General features: G+C 42.6%; 1 protein-coding gene across 14 annotated transcripts in view; it reads right to left on the bottom strand.

The window, feature by feature from the left end:
* The window catches only part of ICA1 (islet cell autoantigen 1), a 112,524-nt gene that overhangs the window by 65,046 nt on the left and 29,300 nt on the right, over window positions 1–18,178 (bottom strand). For all 14 annotated transcript variants that reach the window (XM_059712418.1, XM_059712414.1, XM_059712419.1 and 11 more), the window contains 2 exons: window positions 15,476–15,599; window positions 11,127–11,325 (listed from right to left, as the gene is read on the bottom strand). In XM_059712418.1, coding sequence (XP_059568401.1) covers window positions 11,127–11,325; window positions 15,476–15,599 — 323 coding nt within the window. The remainder of the gene's footprint in view (window positions 1–11,126; window positions 11,326–15,475; window positions 15,600–18,178) is intronic.

Here is an 18,178-nt window from a genome sequence, read left to right on the forward strand (position 1 = left end):
TGAAAGGGCTGGATTTCAGAAATTTAGCAGAAAACAGATTTAGAGAAAAGAGTTGAGAGGGACACTGCAGGGAAAGATTTTGACTGAGCATGTTGAATAGCATGAATGAGAATTAGAAGTGAATGATGAACACAGAACAAGTCATTAAAGCCAGCAGAAACCCTCCAAGTTAAGAGATCAAATGTCAGCCTATAGGATGCTGCGAACCTGCTCAAAGGCCCTAGTGTGGGGCAGAAAATGTGGAGGCTGTCCCCTCGGCAGTAGCTGCCCTCTCCCTCTTTGATTCTTTTTTGGGAAAGGGTTTTCTCTACATTCTCACTGATGCAAAACATAGAACATGTTTCTTCTAGGATGCAAGTGAGGGTGATGGGAATAGTTATCTACTTACTTTCTCACCTTTTCCCCCTTCAGGATAAGTATAACTATGAATATTCCAGTTTTCTCAGAACAGTGAAGGCTTTTAAAAGCAACATTCTCATCCTCTTTCCTGATTTTGGTGGGTTTCCCTCAGGCGTTATTTTTGATCCTTTTATTCCTCAGCGACTTAACCACCTCACATGGCTCTCCCTGCTGATAGCTTTCAAAAATGACTTCATCCACCAACCTCCTCCATCCGGCTGCCCTATGACATCACCTTTGGAACTTAGCTCCCATCTTTGCCTCTAAAGCCTGCCTCCTCTTTTTTCCTTTTTATTAAAAGCAAAACAACAACAAAAACCCTCTTCGTTTTTGTCCACTTAAGAGTTTTCTATCATTATTCCTTTCCTTCTACCAATCTTATAGTTCTCATGCCAATCTCATTAATCCTCATTATTTTTATACATATTATTTTAAGGATAATATATGCATATGGCAGAAAATTTAAAAGGCAAAAGAAGTCCCAGCTGGGTGGCTCAGTTGGTTAGAATGTCGTCCCATACACCAAAAGGTCTCGGGTTCGATTCCCTGCCAGGGCACATACCTAGGTTGTGGGTTCGATCGCCAGTCAGGGAGCATAAAGGTGGCAACTGATCAATGTTTCTCTCTCACACTGATGTCTCTCTCTCTTCTCTCTCTCCCTCCCTCTCTCTTTTCCTTCCTCTCTAAAACCAATGAAAACACATCTTCAGATGAGGATTAAAAAAAAAAGAAAGGCACAAGAAGGCATGCAGTAAAACTTCAACCTCATTCTCATCTCTTATCTCCTCTCATGGCATTCCCCAATCTTGTCTCCTGCCTCAGAAATAAGTATTATTGCCAGATACCCATGCTACTCCCCCCGCCCCTAATTTAACAAGAAACCATTTGAGAGAGAAAAAGATCCTAAATGTAATATATTTTACTCTACTAGTTTCTTTTCAGCTTCCCTGTCTATTTGAGCAATTTCTTTCCCATGCATTAATCTGTGGGTTTTTCATATGGTTCTTCCTCCCTGTATGTGGGTATTTTCCAAGTCTCTTTGCCTGGACCTCCCTCAGAACATGATCTAATACCCATGAATGGTTTTTGCTTATGAGAATGCAGAGTTCCACCTTTAAAAGCCCAGGAAAAAAAAACTGTTTAAAGGAACAAAACAGAAAAAAACCCTCTATCCCTTAATTTGTTTATATAGTTAATCTATCTTGAGAAGTATCCCTTATTCCAATGTCAGCAGTCACCAGAAGCACCACAGTAAAGAATCAGCATCTCAATGACAATGGTTGTCTCAGAATCACAGCTGGGGAGTGAATTTAAATAGATGGATGGACAGATAGATGGGTAGTTGGATAGAGAGAGCCAATCAACTGTGAAGTGTTACCAAGCCCTAAAATCATATTTCATTTGATGGGAACAACAGAAGCCTGATTAATGCATGTGGGAATTTCATTTCAAAGGTATACCAATGGCCGTCTGAGGCCCTGCTTTTCGTTAGGGCTCCCGAGTTCATGTCAAATTGGTCGGTTTAAGATCTTAGGGCTCCTCTATATGGGTTGCATTTATCTTGTGTGGGATAATGATTTAGTTTGGGATAATTGCTATATTAGGAAACTTTTTTTTTTTTCACTAGGGATCATTTTATGATACCTGGAATTGTCCTGAAAGTTTTATGCTAGAAGGGTAGCACACATACTTAGCTGTTTTCTGTTTAAGGTGTTACCAAAAACTCATTCAAGGAGGCAGAGTGAAGCCACTCTTTGGGAGAAGTGAGTGAAAGTGGTGGGGAACTGTGTGCACTTTTGTGAACATAACTTGGGCAACATGAGGACTGATCCCTGGAAAATTTCCCTCTTAGATAAGGATTGGACCAGTTCACTGGAGACCAAGGAATCAGCAAATACATTTTTTTAAAGTTTATTTTTCGGAACTATAAATGGAAAGTACCGGTGTTCTATTGACTCATTCTTTTGATATTTCAAACACGAAAGAGTGGATAGATTTAGGAGTTGGGATACGATGGGATTCTGAGCTCCACTGAGAGACAATGAACCCTGTGAATCCAATGACAGTCTATGACTCCACTAAGGGGCCAGCTCTGCTTGGACAAATCTTCTTAGGAATGCTTAGCTGGGGCGTGGGGGTCACAACAATAATTCAATCATTTTTTAAAATGCTATTTAAAACTTTTCAACGTTTCTTAATGACAAATGAACATAGAATGCAGGTTTTTCCTAAAGCAATTGTGATTTAGAGCTTCCTTTCCGAAATATTAACACTCCACAGCCAATTTATAAATCCAGTCTGATGTAAAAGTGACAATTTAAACAACCATCAAATCATTCATTTTTTTTTCTGTCACTGAAGAGTCTGGTTGCAAAGAAGAATGTATTTGAAGAAAATTCTTTCCAACTCTAATAAAAGTAACTTAGCATATTATAAACCGTCTGCCATTCAGGAAATGGTAGATATATTACTCCTGTTTGAAATTAAATAAAATTCACATTCTAAGTAAACCATTTTTTAAAATGGTCTTGCCATCTAAAATGGTAAAAACCATTTTAAAAAATAAGAATAATAGCATAGTGAGATGGCTTCCTTAAAGCATAAACATTTTAAAATGAGAATGCTGGGCTAACCCACCAGGGTGCAACAACTGTCTTTTCTACTACATTCTAGAAGGTGGTAAAAACTGCAAGTGATTTGTCATGAGAGAAGAAGAGGGCTAGCTAGGAAAGACGATATTTGAGCTCTTAACCAAAAGGAAGAGGATAATATAGATATGACAGACTTGGAGACAAACTAGAAAGATAGGAACTAGTAAATCACACTCCTTGGACACAGTGGTTTTCCATATAACCGTAATCTAAGCTGACACCTACTTCAACAGCTACCAAAAACAGACGGAGGCAGATGGAATAGTCTGTGGTTGCTGGGGTGGGGTGGGGATGGGGGGGGGGGTGGGCCTGGGCACCAGCCATCCTTCTGACCCTGCAGCCAAAAGCACAACATGATGAAACATGGAAATAATGAATCCATCCAACAGACTCTAGCTGCTGAGGCACCAGAAGCCTGTGCTTTGAGATGGAACTCATGGTATGGCAGCATTTTGATCTGGAAGTTGATGGTTCTACTCAGTCAAACCTGTATGTTTTGTTCATTATCACCCAGGAAATTCTAGCAACCAGGCCTGCGTGTGACATCTAATACACATAAGTCTTCGGGAGAAAAGCCAGACAACCTGGCAAAAGGAAAACTATCTTGGGCTGCATCAGTTCACCTTTCGGTAACTCACTTTCGCCCAGAGTCCACTCTGACACTGGAGAGCTGCGCAAGCTTTCCCCTCAAATGATCAGAGAAATCCACATGCGGACATTCACTATTTCTCTCAAGAGAGAAGCAGTCCTCTCTAACCCTCACCTGAAAAAAATCTATTTCAAGCCAACACATTAGCTTTTACAGTATTACATGTGCTTATTTAAAAAAAAACCCCTACCAGTGTTTACTATTTTTATAAAAATTAGATAATATAAACTGAATTCGTATATGTAGACAATATCTTCTCAGATGATGATAAAAATCAAATGACTCCTTGCTTACAAAGCCTGAGTCTCATTTTTAGTCAATGGCAGGATTAAATTTCATTTGATAATAAAAACATTTGTGAGATGCATATCATGCTTATTATCTATTTGGGGTTCAAAGGAGGGTCTGGAAGAGGTATTTGCACACCATCTTCACAGCAGCACCATAATAGCCAAGAGGTAGGGAAGCCACCCACATGTGTCCACTGCTAAATAAATGAATAAATAACATGTGGTATATACATACTATTACATACAGTGGAATACTGCTTAGCCTTAAAAAGGAAGGAAAGCCTGCTGCACGCTATAACATGGATGAACCTTGAAGATGGTATGCAAAAATGAAAAAATCAAGTCACAAAAAGACCAATATTGCATGATTCCACTTATATGAAGTATCTAAAATAGTCAAATTAATAAGAACCACAAGTAGAATGGTGGTTACCAGGGGCTGGGGGAGGGGAAACGGGGATTGGTTGTTTATGGGTATTAGTTTCAGTTTTGCAAGATGTGAACATTCTGGAGATTGGTGGTACAATCATGTGGACAGACTTACTACTGAGCTTGGTGCTTAAAAATGGTTACGATGTTAAGTTTTATTTTGTGTATCTACCATAATTAAAAAATGTTTTATCCCCAAAACTTCTTCACCTCAACATGTACTACAGGTTCCTATAAATCAGGGGCCAGCAAACTCTTTTCTGTCATGGGGCAGAAAGCAAGTTTTGCCCTGTGGGCCACAGCCGTCTCTGACACAACTCCTCGGCTGTGCCAGGGTGTTATGAAAGCAGCCGCAGACACAAGTGAATGAATGAGTATGGTTGTGTTCCAATAAAAAACTTGATTTGCAAAACCAGGCGGCTGGCCTGTGGGTCATGGGTTTCTGACCCTTGCGAAAGTATTACTATCTAAATAAGAGAGATCCACGATCCGTTTGTAAACACTACCCAAGAATGATGAGTGAAACACTCTTCTTTTCCAGGGTCTAATATTAGCGCAACAGCAATAAGACCAGGCTGACCCAGCAAGACCAGAACTTGCTTGAAGTGGGAGGAAACCACTACACTGACAGAAGGCGTGTTAGCCCTGCTCCTGCCTCCACGTCTCTACAGAGGAGCTTAGCGATTTTAGAGTTTAATGATTTAGAGAAAGAATAAGAAAAATGGGACAGCTGGAGGAGAGCGTGGTGAGCGTACCTGTATCTCCTTTAGTGGATGAGGACATTGCAGCAGACTTACAGACCTAGCCGAGCTGTCACAGCTGCTGCAGGCAGGGCTGGGAACACAGTACAGAGCCATCCCAACTCAGAGCTCATGCGCCTTCCTCCTCCCTTGTATTTCCAACCAGGAGCCGCAGCCAGCCAGCCAGCCAGCCATGGGCTCTGCGAGTTATCTGTTTCATGCCTGCTACTCCAAATGGTCTTGGCTTAACCCTGAAACTAATTTTTGCTATTCACCAAGTTCAGCAGGGGAAATCAATAAAGACACACAAGGCCCCAAAGGCCTCATCTCATGAAATTCAGACAGGAAAGCAAGGGTGTAATTATTCGTTCCCTTCCCAATTGTGCCATGTGAAAATGGCATGTTTTTCCTACGGCCTTTGGGTAGCATAAAGAGACAGCAACCCAAGGGTGGGGTTCAGCAGCTCGACTCAATCTTCTTGGGCACCACAAAAAAGCAGGCACCCTAGTTAAACAACCAAAATAAAACAAACAGCAAGCACACGCCAAAACCCAACAATTGAAAACGGAAGGTTATGAAACAGCCTAAAGAGGGTCAGCTTGACAAAAGGAGCTTTTACCTCCTCAGAGGACCCAATCCGTGCACAGAATTTCAGAACTAGAAGAGACGGGAGCGAGAACGGGGCAAGCCCACCACCCCTTTTATGTATGAATGAAGCAAAGCCCCGAGAGTCAGGATGCTGCCTAGACAGATAGTGTTGGTCCATTGCATGGACCCAAAGCTGAAATGCTCCACCCTCACTCGACCCAATTTGCTGGGGCGGGGGTGGGGGTCTCAGTCCCGCTCTTGGCACTGAACCAAAGCAGAACATTGGTTTAAGCAAGAAAGCCAGAAGGCCCAGGCGAAACGCGAGGCCTTTCTCACCGACCGGGGAGATGGCTGAGTGGGGACACTCCTGCGTTATTACTTGGCGTCTCCAGCTCTCACGGGACCTGCCCTCAATTGCTACAAGAGCCCGACCTCTGACAAAGACCAATGATTTCAGCCGTAATTAATGACACTGTCAAATTAATTAACCCGTCTTCGTCCACAGGGGAAAAAAGCCCAACTCTCTCATGTCCATACTGCTGTTTACTAGTCCTTGACCAAGCTCTGTAGACCCGACACGGGGACACCACTGACCGATGCCCCTAATAAGGCCCCACCCACTAAGCCACCGCCATTAGTTACTAAGCCTTCTCCCAGTGACATATCCTCTGATAACATGGCTTTGGTGAATGAACAGCGCTCACAAATCGAACACTATTTTAAATAGAAGCCTGAGAATACGGGGCGGCATTCCCACTTTTTCCCTCTTAGGTCCCCTCCTGAGTTATGGTGATGAAACACTAGACAAATGCTGCAGGGTTTCATTTAGCCATTTAATAAATGGCCCTCATTAAAACGCCAGTCCTCTTGCCCTTGTCTGTCAGGGCTCCGACTCAGACCAATGCCCACGTATACATTTCCATGTTATCTCTTCAGAGGGTTCGGAACTATTTTCTTACACCTACCACAGCTTTTATTCCATTTAGAAGAAGTACCCTCCATCCCGTTTCTGACTTTCAAGAAAAACAAGGCACTTAATTGACCACAGGAGGACTCTCTCAAGGGCATCGGGCTGCAAAAGCTCTCCTGTGAGCTCACAACGTAAGCTGATGTAATCGGCTACAAGAAGCCGGCTTCTATTTTTAAATGATACCCTTTCACTCTGCCTTCAAAGGGCGCATATATCACACGTTGTAACTGCCCATAAAATGCCTCCTGGTGTAGCCTCCTGTCCCATTTCCCTCCTGGGGTGAGTCACGCTGCCAGGAGGGGCTTCCCACCGCACACAGGCCCAGCCCCGCCCTCTCTGATCCATCTACCACTTCCTATTACTTGGTCTTTAGGAGAAGAGCTGCATATGGCCACTCTCCAGGTGTCTTGTTTATCAGGGTACTTTTGAGAAGGAACAGATGACTGCCAGGGCCCTTCTTGAGGGTTGGGATCAAGCTTTCCCACCTCTTTGTATTTCCATCCCCAAGTACAGGCCCTTAATAAATGCTTACTAATGCTGCTGCCCAGAGCTCTGTCATCTGGCCCATGAGCTTCACAGGGTGCCACGAGGGAAACAGATGATTTACTTCATTTGCTTTTAAGTTTTTCATTCATCATTCCGGCCACGCTTGCTGTGTGTTCTTGAAAACGTTTCTTAGCATTTGGTTGGAGGTGAAAGTACACTGGATCTTGCTATTTGTTTATTTACACTTATGTTGCTCATATCTAAAAAGAATAAAGAGCTTTGTAATTAAAGTGATGCTGTGGCAGAGTCTGGGAAAGGTCAGAGCAGTGTATTCCTTGGGCTACTGCCCCCTTCACTCCACAGGCACCCCATGGTTCATACAAAAGCCTCCTAGCAGCACTCCCAGGCTCAAGGCTTGGTCCTTCCAATCCTCCACATTAAACTCTGAGTGAGCTGGCCCTGGCCAGTGGGGCTCAGTAGGTTGGAGTGTTGTCCCCATACCCCAAAGGGTGGCGGGTTCCATTCCAAGTCAGGGCACATACCCAGGTTGTGGGTTTGATCCCTGGTCAGGCCCATATGGAAGACAGCCAATTGATGTTTCTCTCTTACATCAAGGTTTCTCTTTCTCTCTCCCTCCCCCTCCCTCCCTTCCTCTTTCTAAGATCAATTTTTTAAAAAAATCTGAGCTATGGCGAATACTGATTTAATCATGCCCCTCCCTTTCTCAACCCTTCCAATCCCTCTGAGCCCTCTGGGAGATGTCCCTCCTGGTTCAGCTCTGCTGACCTCAGTGGCCCCTGGTCTGGGCACCACCATTCCCACACCCACCTTCTGTGCTCTGATCTCTAGAAGTGCTTTCACCTAAAAGTATTTATCTAAGTTGCTTCCTCAGCCTGGAACTCTGCTCTGCTGTCCCTTCTCCCTCCACCTCGCTCCTTCGCACTCATCCCTCGCATCTTGGTCAGATGCCCCTTGCTGCAGGTACCCCTTGTGGGTGGAGAATGTGCTAGCTCTTGCTCTACCCCAAGTGACTACACTGACAGCAAGGCAGTGAGCATGTCTGTGCATTCACTACTAATATCCCACACATGGCTCAGCATGCAGCAGGGCTTCAGTATCATTGGTTGGATGAATGAATGAAATGAGTGAATGTATACTAAAGACTACAGTCGGGGGATCCCATTTGTGAGGTATGGATTAGAATTCTATCTCCTTGGAAAGTGTGAACTCAAAGAACAGAATTTATAGTAAAATACTACTTTGGTTGGAGAGTCCTCAGTTGAAACGTGATGGTGGCAGGAGGAGCCGCCGGGAGACTGACATTCCCCCATGCCCCCTCCCCCCCCCCCCCCCCCACAGCGGACCTAAGGAGCCACCTGCAGCCTGGCCTCTCACCCTGAGGACTGAGAACTAACACTTTCCAATAGATCAGTGGAGAGCTGTTTAGAATGAAATCCTAACTGGGACAGAACACAAAAGCTTTCTCAAAATGAAATTTCATGTTATGAACTCCAAGAGAAGAGCCAATTCCACAATTTAAATTCATTCCAAAGAGGGCAACAACCCACACATGAATAATGCCGCTTCTTACCTGCAAAACCACACACGTCCAAAACATCTAAGGTCAGTTGCCTGTGTTGGGAATTCTGGGGAGGTTTGAGAAAACATGCTCTGGCACTTCAAACGCAATGGCTAGAATCTGGCATCGCTACAGGTGCTAACTTAGGGACTGGTGCTGGACTGGCCCCGGGTGATGGTAGTAAAGAGAAGCACTCCAGTCCCTGTCCCCATGGAAAGCCTCGCCTCGTCAAATATATATTCACATCTGTCTTCTTAAAATTCCCCCCCCCTCCCCGCTAAATTCTAAGTACATCATGTTCTGTTATTAAATTAAATCCAGGACACATGGGACTGGGGTAAGGCATCACTTCAGCTCCTTCTTTATGGCAAAGAATTTTTTTCAACCATATTTTCCAAAATCAACAGACTGATCACACTAAACAGTGGGTAATATTTCAACATTCAAACCAAATGACGAAGGGCTTGGTTTTTATTTCATCCCTACACAGCTAGTAACCACCCTCCAAAACAAAACCAAATAAACACAAGTCCACATGAACTTCTCCGGCCTTCCAGAATAATCATGCGTTTACTTTTATTATCTGGCACATAGAAGGTGCTCAATAAATGTTCGTTGAGTGAATAAATCACAGGAGCGGAATAACTAGGAAAACGCCCTTTTGGATCTTATGTATGTTCTTCAACTTCCTTTTTTTTTTTCTCTTAGGGAAAAAATTATGCATGATTTTCTAGGATTCTGACTTTCATTTCCCTGTCTGACCCTGGGCTAGTCACTTAAAATAGGTACTATTTTCTTCACCCATAAAATGAAATCTGTGTTTTGATTATTATGAGATTTAAAGGATTGTAGATATAAAGCGACTGGCACCACACCATGTAGATAATGTTGATGCCCCCCCCCCTTTTCTTTTTTTAACCTCTCTGTTCCATCTCCCATCCTCCTTCAACCCCAAAATAAAGTGTCAAAGACAAACCAAATTACGTGCCCGATAAGAAAGCCAGGAAATCTCAAAAGTGGTCTGGGCTTGCCAACATCGAGTAGCTATCAACTCTTGACAAGTTTTATTTACTATTTTGGGGCCTTGGGTATTCTCCGTTATAGAATGAGTGAGTTTCACTAACTCATTTTTAAAGGACTTTTCAGTTCTGATTGTCCATGAGCTCAGAGTCTGCCTTACCAAGAACTTAGATGCTGCTAACACATTGAGGTCATCTGTGATCAGACATAAAACGAACTCTGATTTCCTTCACAGAGAGGGATTCTACAGTACAAACCAGAACTAGATTTAACTTTTAAAAGAATCTAACACCTAGGTCAAGAATTGGTGACCTTATTCTTAAGCCACAGAAGGTCCCTCCTCCCCTGCACCCCCACCTGCATCCCCCATCCAACACAACCCACATCTAACCTCCTTCCTACCGGTGGGGCTCCCCATTCACAGCTCTGCAATGATGTGCTTAAAGAGAAACCTAGGGATTGTTAAGCAATATTACTGACTCATTTGAAATGCGTAATAGGACAGTCAATACAATATTATGTCAAACCTAACATTTGCTTTATTTTTTTTCTTTCACACCCAGAAATATATCTAAATCCACCAAACAAAGAACCCAAGACTATGTACACAACAAAAACCCCCCAAGGCTGCGTTTTCATAAATACTCAGTGCATGCCTGCCACCTGGTGGCGGATGTATCCTTGTTTGAACGAATCTCCAAAGCAGCTATACTGACAAGATCATTTAAAAAAAACACAAGGGAACACTGTTCTCTGCTGCTCATGGTTATTTCAGGGAAATTTAGGAGCAAACCCATCTCCTCTGCTATATATTTCCCTCAGACAAATTTCTGAAGAGATCACAGATGTAGTCAATGCCATATTTTTTAATCCTACAACTAAACCCTACTGCTTCTGAACCAATTCACAAAACAAAGGAGCATTATCATTCTATTAGTTTTAATATGCATTATTAATTAAAAAGGGTTTCCACAATAGTCTGTTCTCACCTTCCAGTTTCATTTGATCTAGTCATGATTTTTTTAGTTATGCATGAAAAGGCATTTAGAAATGACAGCCTTACCAAAAGTGCACATTATATGAAAATCTGACTTCAATTAGAACCAGTAACTAAGTCCCCGCAGTTTCCAGCTGTCTCTTCACTTGTATCCTTAGAGAATTACATATCACATTAATTGGTATTCTGTCACATAAAAAGACACCAGCGATGATTAATTGCATCCTTGGTGCTTTTGAGTTCTGTCTTCTTCACTAGAGGGATTCAAATCACACCTCATTACCTTCCAGCAGGTACCCCTTTTGGTAACCCTCATAAAATCTCCTACCTTCCTGAACTTCTCCATTTGCTTGTAGAGGTCTGGATCAAGCTCCTGTGACACGTCCTTCATCCATAATAATGCCCCCCTGTATTCAGTCCGGCACTGCTCCATGCGGTTCACCGTCAGCCACGTGTCCGAGATGGCCCGATGCCGAAAAGTCTCCACTTCTTGGTGAAATCGACACAAAGGATTTCGCAAGGCCAACCTAGACCGAGGATAAAGCCACAATCTTGAAACTAAGCAAGCTAGAGATCTGAATCCTTGGCAACTTACCAATCGTAAACACATGAGCCTAGCACAGTGCCTGGAACATAGACGATGCTGTAGAAATGGTTGAATTATAACAAAGGTAGGTGAACTGTTGAGCCCACCAGAGATGATTAGCCATGTACTGGTCTCTTAGATGACTGTTACTTAACTGTTCTATTTAAGAAACTAAGTATTTCCATCCGTCTTGTTGGGGGTGGCCGCGTGCCTGGGCAAAGAACAATTGGAAGCTGGAAGCAATCCTGTGTTGATGGAGAAAGGTCACGGAATAACCATTTCCCATGTCTACTCTTGGTCCCTCCCTGCCTGCTGCTCCTCTGAAGCTTGGCCCTTTGAAGAGGGATGGACCTGTGTGTGCTTAGGGTCTCCACGGCCAGGCCATTCTGGGTTACTCTCCGAAGGCCTGGCCTCTGCTGCTTGTTCCAATAGCCAAGGAGGAAGCACAGACAAGCATTTTCAATTGGTCTAGGAAGGGGAAGAAGCGCATGTACTGAGGGTTTACTGTGTCAGGCCCTTTCGGTGGGTTCTGTGATTTGATTCTTATGAAAAAACAAAACAAAACTTAAGGATACTACACTAGAAATGAATGTATACATCACTTATTTAGCAAAAAAAAAAATGCTTGATGCATATTAAACTTTGGATAAAATATTTATTTGCAGGGGAAAAATACTGCCCCAACCAGTAATGTCAGATGAACCACACTCTTTAAAAAAGTCATCTGCATGAAGTTGCAGGGTGAAGGTTCAAAAAATAAAAACAAGATGAATATTTAAATTTAAATGTAAACTTGTCTAGGTGGAGAGAACAATGGTGTCAGTGAGCTGAAGTCAGCGTTTGGCTGTTCCATCGATGTCTACAGTGCCCTACATGTGTATAGCACTATACAATTATGGATATAGCAATAAACTGTTTAAGAAAAAAATCCCTTTCACTATTTCCTTTAGTTCTCCTTTTGCCTATGAAGCACTGCTTTTAAATATTCAGCACTTTTTAAAAAAACAGCTTGCTCACATCATCCTACCTAGGTGTTGCGAGTTGTTTTCAAAGACATATTGTTGTGCCATAAAGTAAGCCTGTGCTTTATCAGCACTGGGTTAAATTTAATACTCACCATTCATCAAATTGAATGAGCAGTTGTAGCAATGACTACCAAGTAAGTCAGTAAAACAAATGCTGATGTGAATGTTTATAAAATGGAAACCCTCTACTGAAAGCGAGAAAGCGTTGCCCTAGCTGGTTTGGCTCAGTGGAGATAGCATCAGCCTGTGGACTGAAGGGTCCTGGGTTCAATTCCAGTCAAGAGCACATGCCCGGGTTGTGGGCTCCATCCCCAGTTGGAGGTGTCAGGAGGCAGCCGATCAATGATTCTCTTTCATCATTGATGTTTCTCTCTCTCTCTCTCTCTCTCTCTCTCGCTCTCGCTCTCGCTCTCGCTCTCGCTCTCGCTCTCGCTCTCACTCTCCCTCTCCCTTCCTCTCTGAAATCAATAAAAATACATTTTTTAAAAAGGGAGAAAGAGTCCTCAGCTGCCCCCCTAAGGATCCCATTTATTCCTAGGCTCTTTTTTATCTCTTTCCTTGGATTTTGCCACTTTTCCTAAACTGGCTGAAAAAGAGTCTTGTGAATAAAATATTCTCGATTTCTTGGGCTGTTGGCAAGTTGGACCCAAACTTTTGAAGATGTAATGATATGATGATAGAGATTAAGATCTTGAAGAAGAGGAAAAGGCATATAAAAACATCTCATTTCCCCCTGTAGCTTACTTCCTATAGAATCAGAAAGGTGAAAACCTCACTTGTGGTACCAGGGACTGCGTCCAGACCCAGGGAAAACTCAATAACTGGGACCATCAAGCTTCAGTGAAAGGCTGGCCCACGTTTTCATTCATAGCAGGAACAATTAACAAAATGTCCAAAGATCAACTCCAAACGCATTTATCCTTGAGTAGGTAAAGGTGGAAATGACCCTGCCCAAATACTGCACAGAAGGGCTCAGGTGAAATGGATATGGCACGCCTAGACCTCGGAAAACTATGCTATGGATGTTTTTTTAAATGTATATATGGACATAAAAAAGGTGGTTAGTGTTATTTGATCAGAAAAATCAATTTGCTACACAATCAGTATGCAATACTATACAGAAATTGTATGGTATGATGCTGTTCATATTGAAAACAAATCCGGGCACATCCCAAATTATGCCCATTCAAGGCCTGAGACTTCAACTTCATGAGAGTCTCATGTAATCCTCCGACTTCTCCATGTTCAGGAGGACTGGTTTGGATGCCCTGTGCCTGGTGAGCAGCTGAGTGCCATGAAGCCAGGACACCCCCCCACCCCCGCCACCCCCGTAAACCGCCTTCCAAAATGCAAGTTGTCAAACTGCATTCAATTATGGATACAGGCAGATTGCTAGTTTATAGTAGTGATGCTTTCGCGTGTCATTTGTATTGTTTTTGTTGATTTCTTTTACTGTTTTTATCTGTATCCAAAGGTTTGATTACATAAACTTAAGGTACAAAATGTGTGCTGTGTGAGATAATGCGGTATACATGTATGAGAGGGTATCACTGGATAGCCATATAAAATAACTATGTAGCTATGGTAGCTTTTGTAGTAATATGTCCAGGGATTCTGTTTTGTTTCTCATCAATGGATATTCACTTTGGTATACAGGTCTATATAAGAATCTTCCCACTGGAATTAGTAATAATTATATGATTAACATATAAGAATTTATGAAAGATTTTTCAAGAATCAAGCATCCTTGTCATGCTGGGGTAAGTATATGATAGAAAGTATCAAGAGGTTCAAAGTGGGTCGTCTCTTTTAAAATTTGACTTGTTTTTTAATTCTGTCCTTTTGGTTTTTCTGTTTTAAAATTTTCCTATAATGAATAAGTATTATTTTTATAAGGAAAAACAGTTATAATAAGATTAAAAGGTGCAATTTAAGATGATAAGGAAACACTTTTCTTGGAAAACCGGGGTAGAGGATTATAAGAAATGGTTATCATTAGGAAAATTGGCACTGCCCACAAGGTCGGGGTCCAAATGTCATTAGGAAGAACCAAAATGCCCAGGAGCGGGACCACTGACAAACTGACCTGGTTGTCTCTTTCCTGCCCCACCTTCCTTGGTTTCCATAGGAACACTTGTGTTAACAGGCCTGCTCCTGGCCCACAGGGAGAGAAAGCAGTAAGAAGAAATTAACAGGAGAAGAAAATGTTGGACAGTCTGAGTAAGTGACATTTTTGTAGCCTGAATATTTTTGGAAACTACCGCTAAGCCTTATTGAGGCATAATCATGCCTAATAGGAGTGAGTGACATTTTTGGAGGCTTGTCAGTTACTAGGGAAGGAGGAGGAGAGGAATGCCAATTTCTCAGACACAACGTGCAACTGTATGCAGGGGTTCCTGTTTGTTCCACAAGGAGCCCAAAAAGGAGTCGTGGATGTGCCAAAAAAAGAAGTCACTGACCTAGCACCATTTCCTCTGCACCAGAGCTTCTCAAACCAGAAGGTGCCTGGAAGTCAACCGGGGATCTCATTGAAATGCAGATCTGGACTCAGCAGTTCTGCGATGGGGCCTAGATTCTGCATTTCCAACACCCGCCCAGGTGGAACTGCTGATAGTGCTGGCCAGGGTCTGAGCAGAATGGTTCAGGGCGCCTTGAACAATACTGATCTGAGTTAATTGGTCCACGGAGAGCAGAGAAGGAACCCTTCCACCTGGTCTCATTAGGCTCCTGCTTTGATCAGCTGCTGGAAGGGGACCAGACTGAGTGCTAGGAGCCTTGCTCAAGGTCAAATACGAGCCTAGGACAGCACTCAGTGATTGACGTATAAAATGCCCCCTAAAGACCAGAAGAGATATGAAAAAGAATTTTAAAAAATGATTAATAGGGAGTAGAAAAATCATGTCTGTTATCTTCATCAGAGAATAAATAGAGACTAACCACTGAGAACAGAATAGCCTGTCAGCCTCAGGCAGGAGCCTTCTAAAGAACATTGGGAGATTCCCCTTTGTAAGTAGGTCCCACATTCTCAGCAGATCCCCCAATAGAGCCCCAAGGAAGGCCACACACCTTTGCTGGGAAGAAAAGCAGAGGGCCTTTCCTGTCGCTTGCATCATTTTTCCTGCTCTGGTTTTATCTTGGAAGCCCTGGGATCGGAGAAATTTTCCCAGTTCGTTTTCTTCTTGAGACAAGACTGGTGAAGAAAAGACCAAAAGGCGCCATGAACAATGAGCATTTTTATTACAGAGCGAAGGACAGAGACAAACCCCAAGGTCCTCTCTCCGCTAGTGTCCAAGATGAGATGAAATGAAATCCAAGTGACAGGTTACAAGGTAAGCTCCCCACCCCCTCCATTTAACTTTTGTGCTGTTCTTCCATTTACAAAAACGAGGGATCAAATTCACTTGAGTACATCTGTCAGTGCATTTGGTGCCCTGTAATCGGAACCAGAAAATGACCTCTGTACTGAAAAGCGAGCCGATAATGTGCTGTTTGGAGCTGAAATGAAAAAGTTAAGTTTGTGGGGTATGACTGTGGGAATCTTCCTTGGCTGCCTACAATGGAGGGTCAGTTTCCTTCTGCTTTTCTCTTCTGCTGACTCTTTGATCTCTGCTTTCTGAGTTAGCAATTCAAATACTATATCTGTGACCCAGGTTTTTGGTTGGTGGTGGGGATGAGGAGCGAGGGTGGGTAGGTTGATGACTTGGTGAATTTTTAAATGCAGAGCTAAAATCAAAATCTGACCCAGTTATGCCTAATCTTGGTCTTATTTTTTTTCAGTTGATGTATAATTGACATACATTAGATTCGTTTCAGATATACAACATAATGATTCAATATTTATATTGGTCCTTATATTTAAAGGTAACCGCAGATGACACTATTGGGTGAGCTAGTGACTGGCACAAGCTTTTCTATAGATTGATTTGGCAGTAAATATAAATGTCTCTTTTGACATTGCACTTCTGTTAGGAGCACATCCTAAGGAAGTGGTAAAATGAGCACCAAGATGTATATACAAAGATAATCACAGCATCATGATTTATAATAGCAGAACACTCTTTTTCCCTATCGTGGGGATGGCTGAATCAAACACAGTGCACCCAACCAGTGACCAGTGAGCCCTTACGCAGCCACTGGTCCCGAATACACACTCACCACCAGCTGAGCAAGGAGTGACACTGAGCTCCCTGGAGAGCACTGTGCCTAAACACAGCATTTGCTACGGACATCCTCTGAACACGACCACTCCTATTTCACATTTCTGGATTGATGCTTTTACACATCATGTGTCTCTAAAACTACTTTTTAAATACTGCCCGGATTCCGGTCCGTTTTCATGAACCATCCCGATTTCTTTGAGAATGCCCCGTGTCTGACACCTCTCCAAGAATGGCTACAGAATGTTAGCCCAGAACCACAAATCCAAAGGTGAAGGTCAAATGCTCTATTCTCCCTTATTAATTTGTGACTGTGGTTTGCTGGAGACATTCCAGAGGAGGAAGAGGCTTTTAGAATCCATTCTTCCTGAGAGATGAATGACTACCTCCTTCCTCTTCTGCCTCTCAAAATCAAGTTCATGGTCAAAGTCCAGCTCAACGGCTACATCCTCCGTGAAGTGGTTGAATCCTATTTCTCTATGTCAGCAATGTCCCCTCAGCATCTGGTATCAGAGTGTTTGTAGGTGTCTATTTCCCATGAGAATCTAAGATTTCTCAGGACAGGACCTCATCAAAACTATGGCTTTCCCAGGAAAATGCTTTAACTGGGGAAATTGGATTAACTATAATTTCCCCCTTGTTATCCCTGTACTTTGTTTCACTTTAAATGCTTATCTGATATTTATGCCATGGTTCTATGTAGCTTTAAAAAATTCCTATAATTATAAGAAGGGTTGTTTTTTTAAAATGTGTTTTCCTTTATTGATTTTTAGAGAAAGAGGAAGGGAGAGGGATAGAGAGATAGAAACATCGATGAGAGAGAAACATCATCAACAGGCTGCCTCCTCTATGCCTTCCACTGGGGATCAAGCCCACAACCCTGGCATGTGCCCTAACCAGGACTTGAACCTCGACCTCTTGGTTCCTGGAACTATGCTCAACTACTGAGCCACACTGGCTGGGCGAAGTTTTGTTATTTTTTTTAAAATGCCTTTTATTCCTTCTTCTCTTCACTTACTAATGTGAGACTCACTCAGTTCCACAATGAATCTTTCCCTGTGGGGAGGAATTTCACATTCGTGTTCATAATTGCATGAGGCTACCGTCACCTTTACCTTGAAGCCTCAAGTCACATACAAATGAACACACTTAGCTTAAGGCTAGGAAGAAACCAATTCACGGAACCTGGATGATTACATGGTTGGTGAAATGTACTCTTTCCTAAATAAGCCTAAGTAGGTAAAAGCATTTGAAAAATCACTTTTTGTTACTTGGTGCACTTGAGGTTTGACCTTGGGGCGGCAGACAGTTTCCAGTTTGAGAGCTAGACTCTAATTGGCAGTGTTGCTCAGAGGGCGGTGGGAAGAGTTTGAGCTGCATCAGGCTCCAGGTTGATTACTTAGTGATGGCCATCATTTTCTGAGAAGAGATATTCATTCCTTAACGCTAATTTAAAAAATACTGCAGTTAACTTATAGACATTTACACTTCTTCTAAGGTAAGACATAACTCAAAAGTTTGTAAGTTCTCATTTTCCTAGGGTTTAAAAATTCAGAGACAAATAAAAACCTATTTACATTTAATTGCTAATTAGATTTTCAGACGTGCCCTA

This window comes from Myotis daubentonii, chromosome 10 (assembly GCF_963259705.1).
Source record: "Myotis daubentonii chromosome 10, mMyoDau2.1, whole genome shotgun sequence".
Lineage (NCBI taxonomy): Eukaryota > Metazoa > Chordata > Mammalia > Chiroptera > Vespertilionidae > Myotis > Myotis daubentonii.